The 23,319-nt window shown below is 36.3% G+C and overlaps 1 protein-coding gene and 1 long non-coding RNA gene across 9 annotated transcripts in view; one reads left to right on the top strand and one right to left on the bottom strand.

Moving 5' to 3' along the window:
* LOC146474534 (uncharacterized) overlaps nt 1-10,340 on the bottom strand; it is a 31,671-nt gene extending 21,331 nt beyond the window's left edge. For 2 of the 7 annotated variants that reach the window (XM_085116883.1, XM_085116884.1), the window contains exons 1-7: nt 7,403-7,701; nt 5,673-5,744; nt 4,729-4,800; nt 4,206-4,277; nt 3,531-3,602; nt 2,823-2,894; nt 711-782 (exon numbers count right to left, since the gene is read on the bottom strand). In XM_085116883.1, the coding sequence (XP_084973009.1) occupies nt 711-782; nt 2,823-2,894; nt 3,531-3,602; nt 4,206-4,277; nt 4,729-4,800; nt 5,673-5,744; nt 7,403-7,545 (575 nt within the window). In that variant the 5' untranslated portion in view covers nt 7,546-7,701. Of the gene's footprint in view, nt 1-710; nt 783-2,822; nt 2,895-3,530; nt 3,603-4,205; nt 4,278-4,728; nt 4,801-5,672; nt 5,745-7,402; nt 7,703-8,271; nt 8,344-8,910; nt 8,967-10,270 lie in introns of those variants that run through there. The other 5 variants (XM_085116890.1, XM_085116888.1, XM_085116887.1 and 2 more) reach the window with 5 other exon arrangements.
* A 1,662-nt stretch (nt 10,341-12,002) lies between these two features.
* Nucleotides 12,003-17,068, top strand: LOC146474533 (uncharacterized). 2 transcript variants are annotated; one of them, XR_014866135.1, is made up of 4 exons: nt 12,003-12,094; nt 12,202-12,320; nt 12,730-12,835; nt 16,233-17,068. It is a non-coding gene; the product is annotated as an uncharacterized LOC146474533 (long non-coding RNA). The 2 variants fall into 2 exon arrangements; XR_014866136.1 differs by lacking the exons at nt 12,003-12,094; nt 12,202-12,320 and adding an exon at nt 14,930-15,091 and having other exon boundaries at nt 12,578-12,835.
* The last annotated feature ends 6,251 nt before the right edge of the window (nt 17,069-23,319 follow it).

Genomic DNA, 23,319 nt, shown 5'->3' with positions numbered 1-23,319 from the left:
AACGATATATGACATGCCAGTTATCGGCGATTTTATACGCCGATCGTCGTGTAAAATCGCCTGGTGTGTCACTGGCTTTAAACCACGAAATATTGATCATTCAAAATTTTTAACCAGCTTTGAACGTGCAAGCTGACTCCATCCGCCAAGTTATTTACATAATCACAAAGAAACTAGATGTCTATTTTGTTCTTTTCTCCTTTTTACGTTTTCACATTTAAATTCAACTACGAAGAAACAGCCAATTTGCTTTGATAATTATGATAACATCATCGAAACGTCGGACAACATTAGTTTTAATATATTTTTACAATTGTATATCATTTCAGCGTTTGCAATATATTTATATATTTTTTGTACTTTTGAATTAATTTAGCAGTTCCGTGAGATGCTTAAAACATGGATACCTCCTATTACACGAACCTCGAAGGGAACAATATACCTTACAGAACCAATTGTCGTAACTTTGTTCTTATTGAAAAACGTGAGCGGTGCTTTCCAATTCCCCAACCCTTACCCCTTCGATCCCTCTCGCCTGCCCTCATCTGCTCCCTTAAGGCTTAGAAACTCAGAACAGAACAAGAAAAAAAAAAAAAAACAAACAATACAGCTAAAATTGGTTTGAATTTGTTGGTTTCTATCACAGTTCCTGCTTGATGCAGTTTTTTAATTTAGCAATCTAATTTTTCTATGAGCCAAACCTTACTTACAGTATCTTTATCTTGGTCAAGTTCCTGAAGAGGTCATGGGAGAGATTATTAAGTTTGTTGTGAGCCATCCACCTACAAAACATACTTACATGTTAGGTGTACAAATAAGACAACTAGCCACAACTTAGCTAAAAGTACTCAGAATTAAACATGTGGTGCTTTAATTAACTTGACCCTTAATCTACACCGGTAAGAAATAAATTATGCCCCCGTCGACTTTGAACCTGAACAGCTTTTTCAATATTTGCACAAACTCCATATAAACTTTAGGACTTTTCAGGTATTTATCTCGGAAAGTTTAGGTGTGATCGGTTAGAGTTCATTAAGTTTGATGCTACCATGGCAGCCAATTGTTGAGAGAGATTTTTTCAGAAAATTGGAAATACCTCGATGTTACTTTTGTGTCTTAGCCGATATTATCTTTCCTTATTAGTTTTAATTACTTTTGGTTCAATTTCGGCGCGTTTCTGAAGTTTTGGGAAATCCATAAATCAAAGATGGTGGATTCAACATGGCCGCCATTTGGTAATTATGACGTGATTACCGCGTCATATGACGTCATCGCTTCTCGTTGCAGAACTCAAAGGAAACATCCTTTGACGTGCTGTCTATCCTCCAGGGCTGATTGTCGTAGCTTTTATAGTTAAGAAGTTATGGAGGAGGGGGAAGGAATCCCCTCAATACCCTCCCCCAAAACACAATGAATATTTAACAATTATTCCATGAGCGCGCGAAGCGCCTCGTTGGCTATAACTAATCTCATATCCAACAAGCGCGAATGGAATAATTGTTTTATTAAATTCTCCACGTTTGGACATTGCTGTTGAAGTTTACTGAATTTTCACATTTTAAGAAAAAAAATTCTTTCAAATTGAAACGACCAGATGTTGAGGCAACCTCCGACCAAAGCGCGCGAAACCTAATGATCACATGACACGCGCAGCGCTTTGCAAACGGAGTTGAATGAAAAATCGAAAGCGAAGAAAATCGGACACAGTCGGACATCTAAAATTCAAGAAACGTTTAAATGTACGAATTGTAACCTTTCTGAGACTAGCATTCAAGTGCTTTTGAAGTTCCAGCTCATCGAGAAGCGTAATAGTTGTGCACATTTGAGCAAATGTTCTGCTGTGTGGTGCCGAGCGAAGGAAGAGATCAGGGCAAGGACGGCTTTTTTCATGCTGAACTGAATTCCTCGCGGACGATTTAGAACACTTCAGGCAAGTCCAAGTGTACGAGGTACAACCTCACTGAGACAAGCATTCAGTGCAAGTTTTTAAACTTCAAGCTTATTTGAGAAGCGTAAGAGCTGTGCACATTAGTGCAAATGTTTTGCTGAGTGGTGCCGAGCCACGGAAACGAACATTATGGCCGCCGCTCGTACGGATTTCAAAGATGAACTTTTCCTGAAGTCCTCGTAAATTCGTAAAAACATAAAGGCAGGCACGAAGCTCTTCCTGAGAAATTTCTTCTATTGGCTTTAACCTCTTACTGCCAGGATTTGCAAGCCAACCTGAAATTTTTGAAGGTAACCGGTTGTTATTGTTGTTGTTATGTGATCTAAAAAATCGTAAAATCTTGCAATTTTGAAGATTTTAAAGGAAACTTCAGAGATACGTACCATTAAATAGTGTCATACCGAACTTTGTGGCTTTTATTGTTATATTGAGATGGCATTGTTTGGTATTTCTTTCTTTTCCTTTTTTTTTTTTCTACATTTTTCAGAAGAAACTTTTGCTTCCCGCCGAAAAAAAAATTTAGCTTAGCGACAAATGGGGCTTTCGTTTTCCATATAAGGTCAAACTACGGTATATGAGCTGATAACCGAGATTTAGTGAACCAATCAGAACGCTAGAAATGCAATATCCGAGGCTGAGAATTTAATAAAATGTGTTAGTTGGGATACATTTTGTCCGCTGGAGAGCAACTTAGTCGCTGGATAAAGTTATACGCTCTTTGAAAAACCAGAGCCTTGATGTTAGTGGTTAATACTCCCCAAAAACAAGACCAAGGGCAAGTATTAAAGTCTTTAGAAGCGAATGGAAACTATCAACAAAAAAAAGTAATGGAGCATTTTTGTCGAATTCCACCGTACTGATTGTTCTCACTTACAGCTGCGTCAGGTTGACAAGGTTCCCAAAAATCCTGCGTGGTAATCTCTTAATATTATTGCGAGACAAATCCCTGTTGATCCAGGAAAAAAGAGCAATTAGGAATCTAGCAAAACACACAGCTTTTCATAACATTAAGATTAACATCGACTGAGTTTATAAACTTACTTGAGCCACTCAGCTGAAATAAAAATTACCTCTTTCTCTCCCAATCATCTAGCACCAAAGTTTAACTTGACCCCTAGATAATTTGTTTCTTTTTATTCTAGTCGGTACAATTTTGATCATTCAAATCTCAGGAATTTTATGAACCTTTATACATGCATTTGAATTCTTCGACAACAACATCTAGCTAGGGCTTACCTGGTACACCATCTCGTGGCAAAATGAAAAGTGACTGACACGAACAACTGCACTCATTAACATTATAATTTTTTATTCAATATTAAAGTTACATGTCTAACCACCAAATCCACATCTGCTGTCCTCTTTGTATGAAAACACATTAAGTTGAATTTTACGCGGAAAGATTTTTTTTACTTGGATAATCACGTAAACTCATCCCCTGGATATTATGCATGTTATAGCAGTACTATTTTGTTTGCTGCGTTTTAAGCGCTGCTCATTAATTACTTAAGGACTAAAATTATTGGAGATGAGTAGTAGCACATGACTAAACAATTGTAAGATTTGATTTCTTGATACTCACAGTTCGTCCAAATTTTTGAGATCCGCAAACAGCTCAGCATCTAACTTTTCGATATTGTTATCGTGTAACCACCTTCATTACACAAAAATGAAGCGAACATAATCAGTTGAGCCTATCTGATAATGACATTGCTCGAACAGCAGTAGGTCGTATACGAGAAAGAAAAATAAATCCAGGGCAAGAAAACTATTACAACTTGCTGAAGCAGTAAAACAAGATTAAAAATGTAGAATGCGGGAAAACATAATTAAACAATTAAACTTCTTTAGCATCATTAGAGCAATGGGTGAGCACGAGATTGTGTTTAATTGTTGATGAAAATACCCTGACCAAAATGTTAATATGTAAATTGAGATTGACAATGACAGACTCATTGTTAACAGTTAAACCATTAAAGGTAGTATAATTCCAGGGGTCTCGACATCATCTAAGTGTTGAAACATGACATAACTTACTTTCTTACACAGACAACCGAGCGTGTTATTACCCCTATCTAGACAGGGAGGGTGGGGGAGGGTACGGATTGTGCCTGAGGCAACCATTTAAGGTTCAAAAAGTTATTAAAAGTTTATGAAGTAACTTTTACAACATTTGAGAAGACGTTATGAAGCTTAAGGACTTTTTCAGAAACTAACAAGTGGTTATTCTAATTTGAAGTTAGATTACTTCACTCACAGTTCGTCTAAATCTTTCAATCCACGAAACAGACTTTTGTTTAACAGCGTCAGGTTGTTGTTGTTCAGTCGCCTGCACAAGTAACGAACATGAAAAGTGTTTTTAAAAGCTAATTTTAAGCTAGCGGTAAAGAACAGTCCTTGATAAACCTAAGGAATAGACATCCTTTTGAAGATTCTTCATTGATTAGCAATGAAACTCAAATCAAAGCTCACGTTATTCCAGAATTAACGTAATCGGGCTTTGACTGAACTCTGCCCTGAATGCAGACTTAATAATTATAAACTATTGATTAGTTTGATTTTATATGAAATAAGGGTTTATTCAATTTACTTCATGTGAAAAAACAAACAAACAAACAAACAAAAAAAAAACAAAACAAAAAGAAGAAACAAATTAGGCTGATAAAGGGTTACCCTGCGGCTTCAATTTGGTCATTATTCGTTGGTCTTCTTAGGCATCAAAAGTGTCATAAGAATTGAAAGTGTATCATTTATAAGGAGAAGAATAGAACGCTACTTACAGCCGTAATAGCTTTGTGTTGTTGCTGAAGATTTTTGGTGGTAGGTTTTGCAATTTGTTGTATTGCATATACCTACAAACAAGAGAGAAAAAATCGCGCTAAGAAAAAGGGAAGCTTTCAATGATCGTGCAATAGGCCGTTTCCGAGTTGGAAACCAGGTTAAGTGTAAAGCTTTTTAAATGAAAATTAAATTTGTTTGCATATGTATGAAAACAAATTTTCATAATAAAAACTTTGCAGTTAGCCTCGCTTTCATAATGAGGTTTAATGAAACTCGGAAATAGCCGATTCGAATCGTGTATATGGTCTATTTCTTAGGTTTACTTACAAGTGTTTAACAACACATCGTGTGCAAGCCGCAACTATAGAAAGTCTCACGATCTATTTAGTGCTCAATTTAAAGAAGAATAACAATGGTATAGTGTAAATTAAAAAAAATCTGCAGCCAATTATTTTAATCTGTTTGACTATTTAATTAAAATATCTATACCATATTGACATGCCTCTTTCGTCCGTTCGTCCGCTCATTTATTTTTTTCTTTTTTTTTTCTTTTGCCAATAGGGACAGCTATCACAACAGCTGTTGTTATTGATTTTTAGCTTGCCAGTAACTGTTTTAGAACGGAACATTTTCGCCAAGTGATGGCACAAGTAAACGTAAAGTTTCCCTACTTAATGTATCTCTGAAGATGTTTGATTGAGCTTTTAGCTTACACTTAATCATAATACAGAACACACTTCTTTAAAAGAAACCAATTTAAAGAACAATTTTTAGGCGGAGCCTCTGAAGTTTGGAGGGTGCTATAGAAAAGTTCACGAATTACTTAGCATTACCTCAATCAGTTTTTTGTTAAGCAAATGCAATTAACCATTGATCCTTTATGTAGTATCTGTTCAGTTATATTCTTTCACTGTACAAAATAAGTAAAAAAAAAAATACTTACAAATACGTCAAATTTCTCAAGCCATGAAACACACTTTCGTTCAACTGAGTCAGATTGTTGTCGTTCAAAAGACTGCATCATTTACAAAGGAAACACATTAAGTATATTAGCAAGGTAGCTTCATTCAAAGACAACGTTTAGTATCGATCATGGTAAAGAATCCCATTATGAATACGGTAAATGACTAAGGTCACTGCGTTGCTTTGTGTAGGGTAGTTATGAACATTCGCTTGTTGCGAATGGTCATGGGCTCAAACATCGCTAGGGACAAGATTTGTTCTGGCCACTGAAGGAGTGAACTGAATTACATTAATGGTAGTGTAAGAGGCTATAAGCGTTGCCGAGAGATGAAAGCTGTGCATTTATGCATGTTGTAGAATGACCTTGTAATTGATTTGAAGCGTCTTGAACGAGATCACAACATTGAAGAACGCTTCCTCCTTTTGCTACTGCTACCGTTCTATGCATGACAAGATGGTCCAGGAATCTCGGGGATTTTTTAAGAACGGTGCCTACTAAAACAAAAATATTTTTGCTCGGTTTATGATTATGCGGAAAGTAACGCAGATCTCAGTAAGGATTACTGGATTAAAAAATAAAAAAAATAATAAATAAATATAAGGATAACCAATTTGGAAGAATGCTTCTACTGTTATGCACTTTAAAACCTTTTAGGATTATCGTTGGCGCATTATCGTCGAAAAAATAGGCAAGTAGCCACTGTCCTTAAGTAAGGGCATCGAAAACACACCAAAAGACGTTGGGAAATTTGACTTGTAAGTAAGCCGTTGAGCCGGTCCACGAAGAAATTTGTACTTTTAAGGTACCTATCCATTAGTTCTAAACAGCTTCCGTAACGAATTTTTCAGGGAAGGAATGAAAGTTGGTTTGACTCCAGTTACTAATTAGCTATTAATTATTTCCGACAACTGAATGTTGTCGTGTGCCCAAACTGACCCTGCATTGTTTGACCAAAGACAGTTTTTTTCCCGATAGTAGTGGAATTTTACATGCCCCTTATTAGTCAATGTAACTTGATATGGAAAACTATCTCAAATGTCGTTGCGATAATGAATTACTGCTTCATTCAGTGTTATTAAGTGATGCAAATATGGAGCTTGATCTAAAAAGTACCTGTGTAGCGCATTATTTTGTGTTTCCTACTTATCTGAAGTTTAGGCAGGAGTGTTTTGCCAGGTTCTAAGAATAGCATTTGCCGGATGTGAAATAAAACATCTTAGATTTAGTGGAATGTTTTTGGAGTCATTGCCTGTTTTTCGAAAGAATTCTTGAGCGCTAAATTGGATCACTTGGCTGAAGAACACAAAGAGAGCATGTATAGAAGAAGATGATCGAGAACACGAGGAACGACGGCAGATAACTCCCACTTTTCTGAAGATGCTTTAAAGTGACTTGAAGGAGTTTCGGTTCGAGAAAACTATTTTACGGTTACAATGTTTATTGCCAGAAAGTCGATTTTCAGTAACTTAGAGAGCTAAACCATTGAAAACTTTACAAGACCAAGAAGCACCTTGGGCTAATTTAAAAAAAAAATCCTGTGGGAGTTTTGAGAAACGGATCCCCTGCCTCAACTGAATACGAATTATTCACTCCTGGCTAAAATTTTATACCCACTTTTAAGGTAGCCTACTGTAAGTAAATTCTCTTTTCTTTAATTTCCTTGCTACACACTTAACAAAAAAAAAAAAAAAATTCCCATGTTCACTTACATTGTGTGCAGCTCAGGATTGTTGTCAAATATTCCTGAAGGTAATTCTCGCAACTCGTTGTTTTCCAACCACCTAACAAATGTAATGAGATGTAGAACTATGCAAAAGGGCCAACACAAACACATAAAATGACAATAATCCATTTCCTTATGTAACCTGTAAATTTACTCTCCTTTGGAAGATGGACACTTCGTTTAGCCTTTTATGACATTTATGTATGCACTTTACCTCTGGTCACTTGTTCGTGGACATTCTGAGGTGTCTTGTTTCAATAGAAAGGTGCACAATGGTTGAGTTGTTTACAGTGGAATGTGTTCTGAGATTTACAATTTATTTTGTGATAGTTAAGCAGAACAGGACACAAAAAACTTAAAGTATCGATTAATTCATGCGGATTTTCACTTAGCTTTCACGTCCATTGTGGTTGAATTTTATGCAGCACATTTCTGTATTGTTTTGAATTTCAGTGAGTCGTTGTTCGCGTAATAAATATGCAGTACAACGCATCTCAAAGGGCTTTTTGCCGCTGGTTTAGTAGAAACATCCACATTATCAATTAAAAAATAGTAATAATCAAAATTCAAAAATCAAACTTCTGAAAAATTCAAAAAGCCATAAGCGCTTAGAAACAATAACTTATTAGTTCCGAATAGAAATCTTTAATGTTGAAAGAATAATTATTAACAATGGCTTGTAAAAGTAAGTATAAAACTGATTTTCCATTCCGGACGAGACGGCAAAAGATGATATCATCATAGTAAACTCAAGTTATGTATAAATCCAGTTCACATTAAACAGCGTTCTCACATTTCGTCATTCAATTTCTCCACTTTAGTTTAAGATGTGCGACCCTGCGAACAATTACTTACACATTGTTCAGCCAAGGATTGTTATCAAAGACGCCCGGAGTTAAGTTCTTCAGTTGGTTATTCGACAAAAATCTATAAGCAAAAAAATTATAACGGATAGCTGATGAACTCTTGGTCAGCCTGTTAATGCTATAGACTGCGTGCAAGTTGATAAGCCACATCTCAGTATGTTCAAATGCCGTTGTAAGTTAGAATGAGTACAGTAAAACTGCGCTTATATATCTCGGAGTGATTGTTTCTTTTTAAAAACCTACAGGACAACTTTAATATAAAATTACTAGCCAACAATTATGATAGATAGGGAAAGGGTGTTACGTAGCCACCACAGACTGACATGTGAAACTTGTTGATTGAGAATAAGCTCTTCCCACTTAATACACATGCTTCCTCCATTATGAGTTGAAAATTTATTTAATCAGATTGTATAACAGTAAAGCGATGCGAGAATGACGTTGCATGACAAAGCACTGGGTTTCCAAGATGATTTTTTTTTATTCAGGAAGTAAAGAACAAAAACCAACCACAACGACAAAACAACAAACAAACAGTATGTAGGGTTAAAGTAGCGCATTTGGTGGAGTGGAAGTGTCATTAACGATCATTAACTATCAAATAACGGTGTTTGGTGAATTTACTCACAGCCCATATGAAGCATCCTGTTTCTCCTCAGATTCCGGATTTAGGTTTATTTGAATAATTAATCTGTCACTAACAAAAACAAACAATACCGTGGATTGATCATCTGTAATGATGACAAATTGAAATTATTATTCAACACATTGTAACACTGCCAAATATAGTTATGGTACACTTAATAATCATTGCCTGCACCCAACAGATATCCTGTGATACACGTAATTTCGTGTGTCACCTCAGTCAACATGTTTTGAGCAAATAGATTCCTTTCGAAATATTAAAATTCAATTTAATATCGAGTTCCAGAGGACACAAACAACATAAATGAACAAACACGATTATTCAATCTCCTTTGTTCGTGTTCTCTTAGCCTCATTGTCAAGTTGAATGTTAATATATTGAAAGGAGGCTATTTGAATATGTCTCGTAACATTTAGGCTATTTAGTGACATGCTGTAATCCGCCTTCGGCGTCTCTCGTCCTCGGTCATTTTGTGAACGAATTGCTTAACTCTCCTGTTTGACGGCAGACAATAAAATGTAATATTCACCAGTTCGGGACACTTATTATGACTCTTTTGTGTTTGCTGTTGGTGCAGTTGCAGGTAAAAAGAAATACAATAATTACATGCCATTTTCGCTTAGAAACTTCAATAAAAGACAACGATTTGTCCGACATTATCCTTCTATCAATGCTATGAAGTCTGTCGCCACAGGGCCGTTGGAGAAGACAAATATTGTCTTGCTGATAACACGAGCCGTTAGTACCATGCCAGTACGGAACGAGTATGTGAAGGATTTTTTTTATGAAGTTCGCAGGTTCGCTGACGTTGGTATCTTTCTGTACTGCTATAAAAACCTGCAGGAAATCTTTTTCGCAAGTATGGTATTCAGTAATTGGTAATACGGCGACAAACTATTGCTAGGTATACACGTCTTATTAGTGCAAGGTAGCGCCTTTTTCTTGTCAAAAGAACCCTATCTTAGTCACTGACAGTTGATCTGTCGCTTTCTTGACACTGATCAGGCTCGAGCACGTGGCACAATATTGCTCACCACAGGCCATTGTTGCAGCATTGTAACGGGCTATTGTCACTTTAACTCTTGTTTATATAACTCATTATTACACTTATTCACGAATAAAATACTTCCTCGTTCTATTTTCTAATCATGAAGTTTTACTTCGTTTCCACAGACATATGGGAACATGGTTTTCAACCAATCAGAGCAAGCGATCACTGAAGGGTAAGAATATGAAGTGTGATGTACGATTGCGTACGCAATATTTTGGTCACAGTTTTCAGATCCATCGAACATGAACACCGGCGATTTCTTGTTGCTTACAAAGATAGAGCTTTACTCACTTCTTGCTCTTCTTTCCCAGCAGATTATTCTTACAAAAAACTCCTCGATGTAGGTATTCCAGCTGGTTGTCATTCAAATTCCTGTCAACATACAAGCATAATTTGATGGCAACCATCACTTAACGTGATATACTTGTTGAAGTAAATTTAATGATCACACTGTAAAAACTGACTAGTTAAAATGACAATTTTAAATAGTCACGACTAATAACAATGGCCATTCCTAACAGTTGAAATTGTCAACAAATTAAAATAGTTAAAATAACCTTTAATAATAGGTGTTTTAACCATAAAGATTAGTCATTTAACTCTGACTATTTTGATTAGTGTAAACGACCAAAATCATTAGTCATAGTACAAGTGTTTTAATTTTTTTCCGCTTTTTTCCGTGTTCTTCGGGAGGTCTATCTTCAATTACAATTTCCATGCCTTCTTCTGCTACACTATCTTCACGACGCACGACCGGTTGATGAAGATTGACTTCTTTATGCGCTCTTCTAAGATGGCTTTTGTAGGTATGCGTGTTCTTGAAAGTGCGTTGGCAACCAGCGAAATCACATTCGGATGAAAAAGTCAGGATTACTTTGGTGAACTTTAAGCAAATGATTCAGCATTAAAGCCATTGTCAACGAGTAAAAAGTCGAGCACATCTGGCACCTAAGTTTGCGCGCCATAGCGCGCGTAGCCGTAATTTAGTGAAATAGTCCTGACGGGTTTCCCGCTTTTTCTAAGGTTTTCCCGCCAAATATAAGATATTCACGTTGTTAACACTACTATTCGGAAGTTACAATATACATCAGTGAAATATTCCGGTTGGTTGTAACTGAGACATGATATCTAAATGAATAAAAATTTACTGTTACTGAAAAAAATACTGAACGTTTTCCATCCTCAAGATCACCAACAAACTCTGATAATGATCCTGACCATCGAAAACGAACTAGTGGGTTTTTTAAATAACATTTAGTCCTTTTCATAAATGAAATAGGACTGTGAGAGCTAAATTAGTGCTCTGTTTATACACAATGCAACCCACTTGGCGATAATGGTGTAAATAGAGGATTAGTAAGATAAATGCATCCGAATAATATACAGCCGCTTCCTCTGTTCGTTTCTTTGGCTGTGGCTTTCCGTAACCTAATATGTTTGAGTGCTTTTGCGATCACTAAACATCGGTCCCTAGCTGCTTGAAAGATTACACTGAACTGAGTCGTCCTAATGTATGATTTTGAGGCGATGGATTTCAGCCAATCTGTGTGCCGGATCTAACGCCAGTGCATGGTGATTGCAGTCGGCACAGTGCTTGAAAGTTTTTTTCTTTTTTCCACTCCGACCGGGATATTCGGTGATTATGAGGTTAGCGTGGGAACCGGCGCTAGAAGTAACACTTTTCAATTCTTTTACTGATTCGTTGAACATCTCGGCCTTGAGCTTTGAAGCTTAGTTTTCAATAGAAACCGGCTTTATCAAAAAAACGCACAATCTCTGGAATTTCCTTTGGTATTAACCAAATGACACTTTAACGGAAACGGCTTTTATTTTTAAAACAATGAACTTTTGGTTATAAAATCATGCTGTTTGGTCGCGTAATTACATATAATGAAAGTCCCTTTGTGACGTGTCATTCTTATGACTTGTACTGGCCAAGTCTTTCAGTTTGTGAGAAACGTCCATCCGGTGAACATTCTCCGCTGTCGATAGAGGTTTCTTCGTCCATTTTTGTAATGGCATCAGTGCTTGATCTGTCAAAAGATTCCTCCAAGGAGGACATAATGGACTTTTTAAAGGAAAGAGAGTTTCATGAACTGATAGAAGCATTCAAAGGTAAGCCGAGTTGAACTATATCCAAATGATGTCCACCTCTTGAGGGTAGTACATACAATAGCAAATTTCATAATTGCCTCTTTTATCGTGTTTTAACCCAAATGTAGCTAACGAAATAGACGGAGAAGATTTCTTTGAGTTGGATTATTTGACGATCAATTCCATCATACCGAACCTGAAAACAAGAAAACGTTTCAGCGCGGCATGGACAGAGGTGACGCACGTGGTAGGTGGCTTCTCAGTGTTACTCAAGTTTTCGTTTATATACATAAAATGAGAAGTTTTCCGAGAGAGGAACTTTTATTTCTTGTATATTTAGAATCTCTCTATGGATGAATTACAGATCGTGAAAAAAAAGTTCCCGCCTAAAAGCGTTGGGGCATGGCGGTCTGCGGCATGCGCATTTGACTACTCACATTATTACGTCGTTACAAAACCATGCCTGGTTACATTGCTGCTAGCAGACCAAAAGTCATCATGCAGCGATGTGTAAACCTCGAAATATGCTTCGAAAAAAAGCGATACAGAATTGAAAATCTATTGGAGATTAATTGTGTTTGAACTATTTAACCTGTCAGTCGATCGTGATGTCTGTAATAATTTATCTTGTTTTGTTATTTGTATTCTTTTTGCAGACTTTTGATATCAATAGTGTTCGGCAGCCCGTTGAGAAAAAAAAAGTCTTCGAAAAGTGCCAGCTGATCATTAGAAAAGGGAAACGATAAAGACACGGAAAGCTTGGTAGGTACTTTCGTGCTGAAAACGGTACTCAAATTTGCATGTGTTGAAAGAAGCTTGAAACCTTCCGACATTGCATAACACAATCATTGTTATTCACTGAAACTTTTTTTTTTCACATTTTATATTCTGTTGAGCCACCAATAACTGAGTGTCAAATTTGTTTTCGCCCAACTGAGAAAAGCGTGGCTCTCTTGTTTTCGTACTGCACATATACACCTTGCAATTGTGTGCTTAAAGAATGCCTTGCTTGTCCCCTTGCCATTTGGCGGTCCAAAAAAATTGGTGATTGTTGCCGGACACTTATCGGAAACCATCAATTGGGAAAGATAACACGAGATCCTTCAAAATCTAATTGATTGATTACCACAGTAAATTGTTGTTTTTTCTTGTGGTACATTCAATGTAGGGATTTTTTTTTTAAATAATTTGTGCACAAGTTTGCTTGTTCAGTTTTACTTTGATTAAAATATGTCATGCTTAAGAAAACATGAAAAACAAAATTGACCAGAGGATCTCATTTCTTCAAATGGATATTTCTTACAAAAAAAGAGAAATCAGTTTATATCTTTTATTTTGAATTACTTGGAGGACTGAATTGTTGATAAATGAACTGAATGTTTTTTAAGTTATTTTTATTTAGGTTGATATTGTGTACATTTATGTACAAGACTTACAGTGAATTTGAATAAAAACCAAAGTGTGATAAGGGTTGAAAGGCTGAACTCCAGCAGAAGCCATAGTTTTGTCAAGGCAAGATTTAATTGCTTGCCTACTGACAATTTCCTAGCTGAGGTTGTCCCTTGGGTCAGCCTTGCTTGGGCTATAATCTGCAGCCTACGGGTTCTTGCTTTCTTTTTTGACCTGGCTCACATTTTTATAGAAAAATTTTCCATCAGTGATACCAAATTCAAAATTAATTTTCTATTCCAATCAATATCTTGCCTGATTCTAGACATTTGAGCTGCAACACCACTCAGAAGAAACCTGCAGTCAACATTTCAGTGCTCCAAGAGTGGAAAGAAAAAGAGAAAAAGTAGGCAAAGGAAGAATCACATAAATCGAAAAAAACTCTCAACATTTTTGCAATCCAATGCAGCAAAGAAAGTAAAAGAAAAAGTGATTGACCTTGAAAATAACTGTAAGATCACCAAGCAAATAGCAAATGGCTATTTTTATAAATGGAAGAAAACAAAAGAAGAAAATAATAGACTTCTGTATTTTGCTAGCTGTACATTGAAGGACGTAGATATTCCAAAAACCATGATTTATTACGAAAAATTTGCTTGAAGTAGAAGAGGACAATGCTCTAGGAAAGGGTACATTTTAGAGTTGCTTTAAGGGTAAATATTAAGGTATAGATGCCTGTTTGAATTTTTTTTTTAACGAAGAGCATTTTGTGAGATCCATCTTGATCAATGAAGCAAAAGCCATGTTAAATCTTATTCCTTACTCTAGTTTTCCCCTGTTTTTGGGAGTTTGCATGGAGAATTTACTGGCATTAATAAGGAAAGTGTAACTTTAGATGACTTTTCCAGGGGACTTAAATAAGTGAGATGGTTAGAATCATGTTCACCAGATCATTTATTTCTGACAATGATTGAGGGGCTGCATGCAATTCACCTTTCAGGTTTTATTCATAAATGACATGAAGCCTAATAATGTTATGGTTGATGTAAGAGGTCTTCATTATAATGCTGTTGTCATTGACTTTAGAAAAGCATGCCCACTTCACAAAGGAATATTTTACAAATTACCAAATAAAATGGAAAAGCAGAAACATTTAAAAAGGTATCCTCACATGGAACCTGAACTGATAGCTGGTGATTCACCACAAAATGTTTTGACTGATATTTATTCACTAGGTTATACAATAAAGAAGGTTTTGACTGAAAAATTTTGTGACAGTGTTCACCACCTAAAAGACATTTCTTTGAGTTGTATGAGCTGACAGGCTGGCAAATAGACCGGGACTTAATTATTTTATTGATTATTTATCAAGAAAAACAGTATGTTGTTTGTATGTTAGTAAGATAGGTGTCCAAAAATAAATTGTTACTTGAATTCTGATTGTGTTTTGTCTGTTTCAACACATAGTGGGAACCTGATGTTAAGCGAGGCTTAGCAAAGGGCTTCCTCTCGCCAGGCAGAACAACAAAATTCCCTTGTTCATCAGTTATGCACAACGATAATGGCCCAGACACCAGTTTTGCACTTCAGTGAGAGGGAGCATGTTGCCATGCTGTTGGTACAGGCCATGTAAGTATTTTTATAATTCCAGACCTTTAGCCCTAATGTTACCAGACAAATTTTCCTTTCTGATTTTCACACATTGTTTCTAAAAATAAATTAGACTTTTATTTCTTTGATGATGATTACCTTAACCCTTTCACTTCCTGAGTAATTTAATAATGGAGACGTGTAATGTAGCACCAACATTTGAGTATGTAAGCAAAATCCTGATCATCACATTGGCCTTTAACAGTTTGCCTCAAAGCTTTGCCAACTGTTCCTTTTATTGCAGTCTTCACTCAACTTAGTCTCCCTCGCAGCCGTTCTGTGTCTTATCAAAAATGCTCCTCCCCACAAACTGCTGCTCACATTCCAGCCACATTCCTTTCCCGATTTTAGCCAATCACAGCTACAGTTCCACTTACTGGAACTGCCTCTCACTGAATTATCTCTTGACGACTTGCTTAATCATAGCCCGTGATTTATCGTCAGATGATAGATGCAAGAATCACGTTTAAATAGCCCACTTTGAAAAAGAGTGATGGTCTGGGTCGAGAGTAGATGCCCAAGCGATTACGGGAAGGTTTGAGGGACGTTGCCTATTATTATCATCCCCCCAAACAATCCCACAATCACTTGGGCAGTTACTCTCGACCCAGGCCATCACTCATTTTCAAAGTGGGCTATGGGGTTGAAGTTACATATCTGTGCGAGTCCCACTGTGCATCCGTTGTGTTGATAAAAGCCTTTTCAGTTTTGCTTTTACAAGCGTGTCATAAAGCAATTTTCCTTTTGTATATAAAGAGATTCTTCCCTTTTGATCAAAATGCAATGCCACCGCTATGCGTAATGGTGTTTGTATTGATTGCCAGGGGGAAAAGGAATAAAGATAGGCCTGTGCGAGTCCCACTCGCGTATTTTTAGCCATGTTCAGTTATAGTGTTGCCAACAGTGAGGTAACGCCCTCTCTTGTATGAGATTAGTGGCCGTTCCTTAAAAATCACTCTGATCTTTGGTTGTTGCTCTATTAATGCCATTTGCTCATAAGGATTTCCTTTAAGTTTGGCACTGATGGATGATATTGTGTTACAAATGGCTGTTTGTAGTTTGTGATTGTAAGTAATGTCCAGGATTTACAGTCACAGCAAATCATTTTTTGTTGTTGCAGAATGACTCAGATTTGGGTGCAGAAGATGAAATAGCGGCAACAACAGCACCCCGTCTCATTTCGACGGGGGCAATTGTTGATGATATCCAGTCACTGGTGTTGGCAGCCGTAGGAATGGTAGTCTGCCGTTTCCAAAAAAATCAACATTTTAAGTGCCGTCAACACATTGATTGCAAGCTACTATACCTTCAATGCTGACTACCCAAAGGGCCAGGGTGGTCATAGCAAGAATGTTTATTTATTTCTTGAGTATATTTTCATACCTTAGTCAAGACGGAGCAGTCACGCACTGGCGTTAAGTGTTGAAGCAATGGTAGGCAAGATGAGTAGAATGGCATAGAAACCACTCCACTTTCTTCCATTGAACACACACAGAATTGAGTCTGAGATTGGCCAAATGTATGCAGTTTGAGATATATTGAAGAACGTTGAATTTTAGCAAGTTTACAATGAAAAAAGGTAAAACCTTTGTGCATGATGAAATTGAATTTCCCTGGTGAGCTGAACCAAGTGACAAAATGCTTATATCCAGCAATTCCTTCTACTAAACCTTGCCACTTAGGTTTCAACAGAAAGAAGTAGTTTAAATTGCTCAGTTTATATTATGTGAGCCAACAAGTAGACATACATGTACACTATTCTCAATATCATTATATAATTTAAGGTTGTTTATTATATAAATATTAGCAGGTAAAAGAAAGAAAAAAAGTTCACAGCCGATATATTTCTTGTAGATAAGATGTGATCATTAATTTCCCTTTCTATGGAACCATTGTTTACTGCATATGTATATATTTGACTGCCTGTTCATTCAATAAAGATGCATGTAACCGAAATTGTTTGCCAATATAATCCATTTAAATGTGTTATTTTAACTCTTTTACATGGGTTAAATGGACTATTTATTTGAGGTTAAATTAACAATTTATTGTAACCTATTTTTTTTTAGTTAAATTAACTAACAATAACTAAAAAGAATGGGTTCTCTCAGATGCACCCCGGGTACTTTTTTAAATGGTTGAATTAACTAGTTTTGGATGGTCGCTAACTAAATGAATTACGTTATTTTAACCAAGGATATTGGTCATTCTAACTATAAAAAATGGTTAAAACTAATATTTTTAGTGGTTAAACAACATATATATTGAAGTAAAAACAGCTAAACAAATAGGTCAAAATGACCTAATTGATAGTTATTTTAACTTATTCTAAATTAGTTATTTCAAACCAAAAGAATCCAGTTAATTTAAACCTTTTTAAGTTGGTCAAACCAACTAAAAAAAAAGGGTTCTCTCGGATGCATTTGGCGACAATTTTAATTGGTTGTTTTAACTAGTCAACTTTTACAGTGCAGTTGTTCTTAGACTCGTTGGTGTAAAAGGATAAATTTCTGCTTCTCCTGTAGAGAAAAGTATTACTTACAGACCTCTTAGTTGGGTAAGTTGATAAAAAAAACTTGCAGGTAACGTCTTTAACCCGTTGTTATTCAAGTTCCTGTAAAAAAATAAATAAATAAAAAAAAAAATAAAATAAAACTCATTAACTATGTTTCCGCATTACAAAGACCTCTTTATTTCATCAATTACTTCAGCAGTCAAACAGTGTAAGTTTACTTATAGAATATACAGCTGTATGTTGAATTTAAAAATTGTTTTATTTTTAACACAGTGCAGCAGTTGATTTAATACCAGCCGCAATCTTTAAGCAGCTTGTTTTCGAATTGCCATGTTAAGAACGTCCGGATTTTCATGAGCCATAAATCTACCTGATTTCATTTAACATTTTACTTATCCATCTTAATTTTTAAATGGAAAACTATGAAGAAGCACTGGCGAGATATTCGAACTATGCAATGTTTGTGAACTTTGATGCTTTGCTATGACATATTTGACAGTTTTTATTTTGTTCAACCAATCAAATCATTTGGACCATTCTAACAAGGATTATGACTGGCTTATTTTAACGTGGTTAATCAGAGTACAGATGCAGGCGGACGCTACTTCTGTTCGTTTGGAAAATAAAATTTGTTTTAAAAATGAGGGTGAATGCGTGGGTAATTATAATTTTTCTTTATTATAAAACAAGTTAAGTAGCCTCGACTGTGCTCTGTTCTGTTGTTAAAAGCACTTAGGAAGCGGCTAGTGCACTCAAGAAGTAGGGAGAAACACTCGACTACGTCTCGTGTTTTCTTCTACACTTCTTTCGTGCTCAAGCCGCTTCCTGCGTGCTTTAGAACAGGACGGAGTACAGTCGAGGCTTCTTCATTTGTTAATTTTGGAACATATGCCTGCCGAGAAACGGTTGCTATAATTACGGCAAATTCAATAAACTCTGACCGATCACACCAAATTGTTTCCAGACCTCTTTATTTTATAAATTACTTCAGCACTCAATCTGTGTACGTTTACTTACAGAAGCAACAGTTTTTTGTTGAAATCAAAAACTCCTTCATTCAAGATCTCCAACGGATTGTTGCCCAAGGTACTAGGAAGAAACAATAAAAACGTGTGCATAATTATCATTCTACTCAATAATGTTATTCAATAATCATTTTAGTCAAGACAGACAACTACCTTGAAAGATTCCAAATGGAACAATTTTTCTTGTTGCTGTTAAAGAGCCGTTCAACTGCGATTAAAAACTCCTTGACTTAATACCTTTATCTGGTATTTACACAGAAACCTATAATTAAACAGGGACAGTATTGCGAGGGAAATGAGTTTTTAATGTTTTATTTTCTGTTTAGAAGTAAAGAAAATCATTTACTGTTGAACTTGCTGGTGAACTCTAAAATATCTGATTTGTGGTCACAAGTCAGTGATAGAATAAATGTGATGAAATATTTTAAACCTGGTGAATAAATAAGAATGATCATTATGTGTTATTCAATGAAGCTGGCGACACACCTGGCGATTTTATACGCCGATACAGCGAATTTGATCGCTAGCAAAATGAGATCGCAAGCGATTTTCGCGGCCGATTGATGCATACACACTTGGCAATTTTTGTCGCCGATCGCGGCGATGTGGCAGTTTTGAAAATTTATGTGATAAAATCGCCCAACGTGATGGGTTGACTTCACTGGCGATTCGCAGTAATGCCCGTAGAAAATCGCAGGAACGTGCACACTTGGGGAATACCGGCAAATTTAATCGCCGATATCTGATCTGACATGCCAGATTTCGGCGATTTTATACGCCGATCGCGGCGATCGGCAAAAATCACGATTGCTGCACCGGACACACCTGGCGATTTTCGCGATCGGCGTATAAAATCGCCAAGTGTGTCAACGGCTTTAGTGATTCAGGCATACTTGGAAAAAAAACTGAGTCCGATTATTAGTTCGGATGCTCTGACACTGAGCTACAAGAGACTCGTGGGAGCTAAGTCCATTTAACGAGCTTCATGGGACAAACATCCTGCATACTGCTAGGATTGGAATGTCATGTGTGGCATATGTGCAATGGAATAAATGTGATGGAATATTTTGCGCCTGGTGAATGAATGAGAATGATGTGTTATAAAGTTATTGACACATGCATACTCGGAAAAAAGTCAGTTAGACCTAGTTTAAAAAAAAAATGACCATAGTTTTAACGAGTCTCCTGTAGCTCAATGGTAGAACATCCGAACTAGTAATCGGAAGATCTTAGGTTCGACCCCTTATATGAGCACTCGGGGTTTTTTTTTTTCGAGTATGCCTGTGTCACTACCTGAATAATACATCATTTTAAATTCAGTGATAGTTTCATAGTTCTCATTTTGGGAATAATAATCCTTCCAAGGTATCAAAAATAGTCTAGTTAATGACGATTTAACCTTTAACTTGAAATTTTTATTATGTAGCGTTGATCAACCTCTCTAAACAACATACCGAATGAAAAACGTCGCAAGACTCTTCGGGAGTAATCCTGTAAAATTAAGGATGGGGTTGCGCAGTCTGTCTAATGAAACCCGTAACCCTTAAGCCTTAAACCTTAACCTCATCTAACCTATATTATCATTATTTTATTTTTTGTTTTATCTTTTGTGGCAGAAGAGGTGGGGGACGGAGGGTGGATTCTTCTCCTCCCGCCAAATTTTCGAGTGTACAATAAATAAATGACATCTTGAAGTTTTGTGTTTCCCTAAGACTTAAGGAAATCGCGAAAATTGACCAAAGTGGCAATTATATGATCAAAAAAGAAATGATACAAGAAGCAGAGACCGATACAACGTAGAAATACGGTTTAAAGGTTACTATATTTCGGCTGGCCAAACCAGCCTTCTTCAGGCATAATGAAAATTTACATTGGGACATACGCTTATGTAGCTGACAAATATTTGCGCAATAGTGGAACTACGTTAAACGAAATTGATTGAAAGTATAAAATATGAAGCAAATGAAATAATAATAACAAAAAATAAAAAATAATAAAAAGAAAAAAGCTAGTACATTTCTTCGCAAATATTGTGGAGAAAGTGTTCTGCCTTTTGAGATTAAAAAGGCTTCCCTGGCCTTACGTATTGAGTCTCGGTTAGAGTAGACTTTTTCTATGGGGATTAATTGCATGTCGTTAGCGGTGTGGTTAGGAGAGGTTAGGAATTGGTGGGTTTAGATTTAGTGTTAGGGTTATCTATGGTGCGGCGGTGTTCATTAAAGCGGTCTTTTAAGCGTCGTTTAGTCTCTCCTATGTATTGTAAATTACATCGGTTACATTGGATCATGTAGATTAGATTTTTAGTTTCACAGGTCAGGTTAGATTTGATAGGGCGCGTTTCACCAGTGGAAGAGAAGGTGTAGTTAGTGAGACCATCGGAAATGTATGGGCAAGTGGCACAATTTTTACCGCAACGATAGGGGCCGGAAGGGAGTTGTGGGTGGGGATTAGTCGAGTTAGAAGAAAGTTTAGCCGAAACCAGTAAGTCACGTAGGTTAGGAGATCGTCTGAAGGCCACAACAGGCAAATTTGGAAAAACCTTTTTGCAGCGGTCAGACGAGCGCAGTAAATGATAATGTTTTTTAATGATGTTGGAGATGTGAGGAAGCGATGGGTTAAAAGTCGTAATAAAAGGTACACGCGTAGGTTTGTTCATGTCTTTAGTTTGTAAAGCGAGTCTGCGTGGGATGTTGGCGGCACGTTGTATTTGTTTAGTGACAAAGTTTCGTTTGTAAAAAAGAAAAGCTACTAAGATACACAGGTAACCTTTATGCCATTAAGATGGCTAAAAGCAAATTGAAGTATGATAGCTACAAGGATTTCCTATTTACATATCCGATCATGTACCGAAAAGTGTCGTGAGCAACGCACGGGAACTGAGGAAAAACTATTTGTCGCAAATTGAAGGCAGGAAAAATTTGCCTTATACGTTGGAGTTTTCCAGCCCAGATATTGTATAAAGAGGAAATAATTAAAAAAGATAAAATATTTTTATTTATCGAGATTTTAATCTCTAGTTACTTTAACCCTATTTTTTTTTTGGCCTTTTGGTGCCGGGGTGTGGCATTCCTCCCCGCCTCCTCCATAGCTTCACACGTATGAACACTACGAGTTGGAGGATAGACTAGCGCGTCTTTAGAATTGCCCTTTAAGGTCCAGAGTGAAAAGTTATGAAGTTATAACGCATCGAAATTGAGTAACTATTTGAAAATGGCCATCTTGGATCAGACGTGAAAACTGCAAAGGACCGCGAACGATGATGCTGTCAGTTGACGTAGGATCTACAAGAGACCTAATCAACCAAAACTAAACTGTAACACAAACTGCAAGGCTGATACTACGTGAAAGAGTTGACTTTGCGAGACAACAACCCGACAGAAACCGACAAAACAGGGCTGCAACCGTGGACAGCTGTTTCGTTCTTATTGGAACTCGTCAGCACGGTGTAGCAGTTCTATATGAACCAGCGACAGAGCCAGCTCAAATAAAATGCAACAAAACCCATGTCCTATCGAGTTTCGTACTTTGAACCTGCCCGCCCCCCGAATCAGGCGTTGCCACGTGATGTGCCACGTGATAATGATAATAATAATAAAGATAATAATAATAATAATAATAATAATAATAATAATAATAATAATAATAATATAAAGGAAATAAAGGAAGATGTAAAGAATAGACCATAAAAAAACCACAGAAAAAATCTGAACCCCAGATAGGATTCGAACCCACGACCCTTAGTGCTTTTAGATCGGATGCTCTAACCTCTGAGGTACTGAGGACATAATAATGATGATAATAATAATAACGACAACAATGATGATGATGATGATGATGATGAAGTTGATGATAATAAATAATAATAATAATAATAATAATAATAATAATAATAATAATGATAATAATAATAATAATAATAATAATAATAATAATTATAATTATTATTATTATTATTATTATTATTATTATTATTATTATTATTATTAATAATTGTAAATAGGTTTTAATAGTTCTTTTCTCAACTTTTAACTTGTAAATAACAATTTCAGCTGCTTGGTATATGTTAATAAAGAGATTTTATTATTATTATTATTATTGTTATTATTATTATTATTATTATTATTATTATTATTATTATTATTATTATTATTATTATTGTTATTATTATTATTATTATTTATTATTATTATTATATATTGACCCTTGCCTTTTCGTCCCCTGGCTTCACGTTTTCTTTCTTTCTCTTAATTCTTTCCACGTTTTTGGATATGTTCAATGAATACTTGAATTTTCTTTGTATTCTGTTGTCCTTAAACAAAATGTAGTTGGCCATGCAAATTCCCGCCGAAGAAACGAAGGCAGTGGCACAGGCTTCACATACTTTCATGTGCCATTCGCATTGGTTGTCCTGTGGTGCTGCGTACGGACTCACGGACGCACCGTGATGTCGTAACCAAAACCCAGATTTCAAGCATCAATAGAATACTATATTTTGTTACCTATGGGGCTCTGCGCGCGTGCCGGAGCTGCACTATAAATACATGTTTAATGAAAGCAAGGGTCCGATCCTGCACGACATTAAAATGGTCAACAACAGAGGAAGCATTTGCTTGAATCGCAAATTTAAGATATTTAACTGCCGTCTTGTCAAAATTAAATGCGGTTAG

Source organism: Pavona decussata, unplaced genomic scaffold, assembly GCF_977016875.1.
Source record: "Pavona decussata unplaced genomic scaffold, jaPavDecu1.1 SCAFFOLD_88, whole genome shotgun sequence".
Classification (NCBI taxonomy): domain Eukaryota; kingdom Metazoa; phylum Cnidaria; class Anthozoa; order Scleractinia; family Agariciidae; genus Pavona; species Pavona decussata.
The sequence above is the reverse complement of the archived record's forward strand: the minus strand, read 5'-3'. Positions and strand labels throughout refer to the sequence as shown.